The sequence below is a fragment of the Aegilops tauschii genome, chromosome 6 (genome assembly GCF_002575655.3).
Source record: "Aegilops tauschii subsp. strangulata cultivar AL8/78 chromosome 6, Aet v6.0, whole genome shotgun sequence".
In the NCBI taxonomy this organism is placed as follows: domain Eukaryota; kingdom Viridiplantae; phylum Streptophyta; class Magnoliopsida; order Poales; family Poaceae; genus Aegilops; species Aegilops tauschii.
This window is the reverse complement of record NC_053040.3, coordinates 165,334,718-165,340,771: the sequence shown is the minus strand read 5'-3', so window position 1 is coordinate 165,340,771 and position 6,054 is coordinate 165,334,718. Positions and strand designations below refer to the sequence as shown.

Here is a 6,054-nt window from a genome sequence, read left to right as displayed (position 1 = left end):
GCCACCCCGTCGCCTACCTCAGCAAGGCCCTAGGGTGCGGAACCAGAAGTTTTCGACATACAAGAAGGAATTCCTGGCCGTCATGATGGCCATCGACAAGTGGAGGCCCTATCTGCAGCGCGCCCCATTCGAGATCGTCACCGACCACAAGAGCCTCTGCGCTCAGCGATCAGCAACTAGTGACTGAGCTGCAGTGCAAGGCCATATCCAAGATGGTGGGCCTGCAATTCACCTTCCGGTACAAGAAGGGCGTCGACAACGACGCCGCAGATGCACTCTCCAGGGTTGGACACCTGTTGGCGCTCGACGCGCTTTAGGTCTGCCAGCCACAATGGTTGCAAGAGGTCGCCAATTCCTACAAGACTGACCCAAACTCGCAAGAACTGCTGGCCAAGCTGGTGGTCACCACCTCAGATGACCAAGGACACACACTTCAGAACGGCGTGATCCGGCAGCGCGGGCTTCTATGGATTGGGGCCAATTCCGCGCTGCAGACCAAGCTCGTCGCAGCTCTTCACCACAATGTTGTCGGTGGCCACTCGGGCGCCACGGCCACGTACCATCGCGTCCGGAAGCTGTTCGCCTGGTCGGGCCTGAAACACGCCGTGGATGATTTTGTCAAGCAGTGCGCCGTCTGTCAACATGCCAAGCACGAGCGCACACACCCCGCAGGCAAGCTCCAACCTCTACCAATCCCCACCGAACCATGGCACGATCTGACCATGGATTTCGTCGAGGGGCTGCCCAAGTCCGAGGGGTCTGACGCCATCATGGTCGTGGTCGATCGCCTGACCAAGTATGCGCACTTCATTCCGCTCCATCATCCCTTCACCGCTGCCCAAGTTGCCCGTGCGTTCTGGGAACATGTCATCAACCTGCACGGTGTTCCTCACTCCATCGTCTCGGACCGCGACAAGATCTTCACCAGCGCCATGTGGCGCGAATTGCTCGCCGCCGCCGGAACCAAACTAGTCTACTCCACGGCGTACCACCCGCAAACGGATGGCCAAACGGAGCGCATCAACCAGTGCCTCGAGATGTACCTGCGGTGCGTGGTGCATGACATGCCGCGACAGTGGCGCAAGTGGCTTCCCGCGGCAGAGTTCTGGTACAACTCCGCCCCCACTCTTCGCTCAAGTGCTCCCCGTTCAAGGCGCTGTACGGCAAGGAACCAAATCTGGGCGGCAGACAATAGCTGAGCTCCACCCTGCAAGACCAGGCAGCACCGCCAGAGCTGGACTGGACCGCGCACACAGAGATGATGCGCACCCAGCTCGCGCGCGCCCAAGCTCGCGCGCGCCCAAGCTCGCTTCAAGAAACAAGCCGACTGCCACCGCGCTGAACGCGCCTTCGACGTCGGTGAACAAGTTCTTCTCAAGCTGCAGCCGTATGCGCAATCATCCGTCGCTAACCGCCCCGTGCCGCAAGCTCTCCTACAAGTTCTTCGGCCCTTTTGAGGTGACAGAGCGGATTGGATCACTGGCTTATCGCTTGCAGATGCCTCCAGACAGCCGCATCCACTCGGTATTCCATGTCTCCCAGCTCAAGCCTTTCACCCCGAACTACGCTCCAGTCTTCGCGGAGCTGCCTCGAGTGCCCGACCTCACCGGTGGAGAAGCTGAGCCCGTGGCCATCCTGGAGCGGAGGACGATGAAGAAAGGAGATGCACCTGTCATGCAACTGCGTGTTCAGTGGGCCAACATGCCGCCATCAGCCACCACTTGGGAGGACTACGACGTTCTTCGCCAACGCTACCCATCAGCCTGTATCTGGGAAGGAGCTCCATCTTAAGAGGAGGACAATGTCGCGCCTACTGATGCTAATACAGCATCAGCAACGGGCTGAACAAGTGCAGTTCACTATTCAGATAATTGAATTGCAACGGTGTGTGTTTCGGCCCTTGGCCAGTGTGTGCGTGTGTGGGCCGGAGGCCGTGTAAGGGCAGCCCATGAGGGGTCAGCTACTTATGTGCGAGACACCGATAAGATCAGCAATGTGTGATGAATGCAATCCTTTCCCTTCCTCCAAGTCTCTCCCTCACCTACTCTGCTTCTCTCCTTCCTCACCCAAATTCCTAGATCGAGATCCAGGGCATTACAGGGGTCACCAGGCAGAAAGAAATTTTACTTTCCGCTCCGCCTATAGAATGCTAGTCACAACGAAGCAAATAGATAAGCATGGTTGGAGGGACGGGCTTGAGATAGTCGAAGGGAGCAGAAGTCATGGAGTAAACTATGGAACGTGAAATGCGCTATCAAAGGTCAAGGTTTTCCTCTCGCGGTTAGCACAATGTTCGTTTCCTACAACTGACGTGGTGCATCATAGAAACATGTCCATTACTTTTTGTTGTGCGATCTGTGGGGGCGAGGATTCTTGGACGCATTCATTAACATTATGCTCTATGACACATTGCGTGTGGGCTTTATCTGATTTAGAGCTTGTTGATCACATGTTGTCCTCAGCGGAGCTTGATGTGAGAAACTGGATTTTCTCTATGATAGAAGTTTTAACACATGTGGAGTTCACCAAACGGTTGTAACTCTATGTGCAATCTGCTCAGTGTGTTGTAAATTGATTCATGAAGGCGAACACTAAAGGTCCGATGTCTACGCACATGTTCATTACGAGATTTCTATCAAATCTTGAGCTCACAAATCCTGTGAAAAATCAGGCACCAACTAGGATCATGCATGCAACTTAAGTGAGAGCTTGGATTCCGCCTCTAGTGGCACTGTAAAAATTAATGTAGATGGTGCAATGAGCAGAAGTGGAAAGATAGGGGCAGTCAGTGCAGTTTGTCTGATGGTATAGGAGTTTATGTAGGTTCTTCTGCTTTGGTCCTTCCTGGGATGGTTGAGCCGGCTACTCTTGAAGCTCTGGCTTGTCGTGAATTTCTTGGCCTAGCAAAAGACCGCGTGCTTCAGCGGATAAAGATCGCTTCGGATTGTAAGTTAGTTATTGATATCAACAAAGGTACTTTAGGACCCATTAGTTCAATGATCAACAAGACGATGATTGATTTTGAATCCTGTCGATGATCTAAAAAAAATTTGAATCCTGTCCTTTTGCTCATGAAGGGCGTCTCTTCAATATGGAGGCGCACAATTTAGCGAAACATGGTTTTAACTTAGAAGAGCGTCGCCACCTGTGGCTTATTAACCCGCATGATGCAAATGTAATTCCTGTAAACTTGATGAATGATCAATAGAAGCATGTTTCCCCTAAAAAAACACTCTCCAACCAATCATGACCCTACTTGAACAGGATCTGTCCTATAGCATCGTAACGCTGCATCCTGGCTAATGAAGAGGGTTTCCTGACAGGCTCCATTTTTCATTTCCACATATTTATTTTGCGGGGATTTCCACTTTATTTTTTGCCCGGTAAAACAGACAAATGGAAGCTTCCATGCGTTAAACTAGCAGCAGTTGTGACTCTGAGCATAGCTCAGTCTCCAGTAGCTCGCCCACTGCGAGAAAGGCGCAAATGGCCATCGATGAAAAGGCCACGAATCTGCAGAGGAAGAATCCGCAACGAAAATATATGTTGTACACAAACATGTCCATGCGACGTTACGCGCCTATCATCGTCCTGCAGCTGTGCATCCTCTCGGGCGAGCCGGCGGCTGCCAAGGTCCCGGCGCTCCTCGTATTGGGCGACTCCACCGTCGACACGGGAAACAACAACTACATCTCCACGGTCGTCAGGAGCGACTTCGCGCCCTACGGCCGCGACCTCCGGCTGGGGAATGGCCAACCCACGGGCCGCTTCTCCAACGGCCGTCTCACCGTGGACTTCATCTCCGAGGCGTTCGGCCTGCCGCCGCTGGTGCCGCCCTACCTCGACCCGAGCGCCAACATGAGCAGCCTCGCCTCAGGCGCATGCTTCGCCTCCGCCGGCGCCGGATACGACAATGCCACGTCTGATCTTATGGTAAGCCATCGTCAAGAGGATCGTAATTAAGCATTCGTATGCTATTGGCTCACATGAAGTCGTTACAGTCCGTGCTCACGATTTGGAAGGAACTGGATTACTTCAAGGAGTACGCGGCCAAGCTCAGGAGCTTCCAGGGAGAAGACAAGGCGCGGGAGACGCTCACGGAGGCGCTCTACCTCGTCAGCATGGGCACCAACGACTTCCTGGAGAACTACTACGCCGTGCCACACGGTAACGCGGCGAAGTACCCCACGGCGTCGGCGTACGGCGGCTACGTGCTCAGCGTCGCGGAGTCGTTTGTGCGCGCGCTGCACGCGCTCGGCGCGCGCAAGATCGACCTAAACGGGATGCCGCCCATGGGCTGCCTCCCGATGGAGCGCGCCTTGGGCGGCGCGTGCACCGAGGAGTACAACGCCGTCGCGGAGGACTACAACGCCGGCCTCCGCGCGGTGATCGACCGGCTCAATGGTGAGCTCGGCGGCGCGAGGATCGTCTACGGCGACGTCTACGGCCCCGTCAGCGACGCGCTCGCGCACCCTACGTCGTACGGGCTGGAGAACGTGGAAGCCGGGTGCTGCGGCGCCACGGGGCGGTTCGAGATGGGGTACCTGTGCAACGCGCGGAACCCGCTGACGTGCGCGGACGCCGGCAAGTTCGCCTTCTGGGACGCCATCCACCCCACGGAGCGCCTCCACCGCGCCCTCGCCGACGCCAAGATGAACACCACGCTCCACGTCTTCCTATGATTCGTCCGTCTGCTGCTGTGTGCTCGCAGCACATCGAATCATCAAATGTGATCGTTCTTTTATGCGGTCGGTCTTAATTTAAGTGTGCGTGTGCCAACAGGGCAACGTATCAGCTATCAAGGTGAAAAAACACATATTTGTTTTTCTATAGTTGATCATATTTTTCACCCCGTATTCTTTCATTTTTGATAGGGATTTTTTAATGAAAAAAGGCCGAAAGCAATATATTAAGTGTCACAGTCCTTACAAACGCTCTCACAGAAAAGAAGCTTACATCCAGATTCTTATTTTTTTAGAACGAAGACGCTAGAGACGTCCGGCTTTAACTGAATAAAACCCACAACAGGCAGCGTACATGAGAATAAAGTCTTACAGCGCATCAGACACCCTCAAAAGATCGAGCGAGGCGAGGGGAGCAAGTTTTGGATTTCAAAGCCGTAGCCGGCTGAAACAGAACATGCAGGCTCGCGGTGATGATGCCAAAAGATGCCTCACATCCCTACGGAGGCGGCGCAGGAGCTCTTGCCAAAGCGTAGACCTGACGAAGACGAGCAAGAGCAAGCTGCAGGAGATCAGCGTCTTGGCGCCTTCCCAACGGCGCCCACTGCTGCAAGAAGATGACGCATTTGAAAATCACGTCAGCAGGATGAGAGGGGAAGGATCCCTCAATAGTAAGTTTGTTCCTAATATGCCAAAGTGCCCAGAGTAACGCCCCCACGCAACACCACATGACACGTCGGGCGGTACCACTAACCGACGACAAGAGAGCACACATCTCAGAACTAGACCTGGGATCCCAATCCCGACCAGCGGCCTCGCGGACCGCACTCCACGCGAACCGGGCCAGGTGGCAATGGAAAAAACATGGTTGGCGGTCTCTGGCTCCCCGCAGACCGCGCAAGGCCCGCTGGCCGGACCGTTGCGTTTGGCTATGTTGACGAACGTGGGAAGTTTGTCACAACACAGCTTCCACGAAAATACTTTACTCTTGAGGGGCGACCTAGCTTTCCATAGCCCGGAAGCCACATGCTGATAGGGGCCCCTAGCAAGAGCTCGGTAAAGGGAGTTTACGGAGAACTTGCCAGAGGTGTTCAAGTGCCACGACACAACGCCCGGCCCTTGGGTTAACTCTACCCCCTCAACAAGAGTCAACAAGTTTCCCAAACTTGTCATCTCCGAGCCGGTGAGTTCGCGGCGAAACAGCAGCACCGGCGGGGACTCGGACATAGCTTGAGCCACAAAGATACTTGGATCAAGCGCTATGTTGAACATGTCTCTGAATCTGGACCAGAGAGGTTGGTCGCCAATCCAGAGGTCCAACCAGAAGCGTCCTGAGCGCCCGTCTTTGACCAAAAACTTCCGCCCCATGGCG

The 6,054-nt window shown here is 54.6% G+C and overlaps 1 protein-coding gene across 2 annotated transcripts; it reads left to right on the top strand.

Annotated features, from left to right (window-relative positions):
- The first annotated feature begins 3,536 nt into the window (after positions 1-3,536).
- Positions 3,537-4,935, top strand: LOC109754599 (GDSL esterase/lipase At2g04570). Of its 2 annotated transcripts, none has more exons than XM_020313515.3 (2): positions 3,537-3,933; positions 4,023-4,935. In XM_020313515.3, the coding sequence occupies exons 1-2, from the start codon at positions 3,544-3,546 to the stop codon at positions 4,680-4,682; spliced, it is 1,050 nt and encodes a 349-aa protein (XP_020169104.2). In that variant the 5' UTR covers positions 3,537-3,543; the 3' UTR covers positions 4,683-4,935. The 2 variants fall into 2 exon arrangements, with proteins under 2 accessions (XP_020169104.2, XP_020169103.2); XM_020313514.4 differs by having other exon boundaries at positions 4,002-4,930.
- The last annotated feature ends 1,119 nt before the right edge of the window (positions 4,936-6,054 follow it).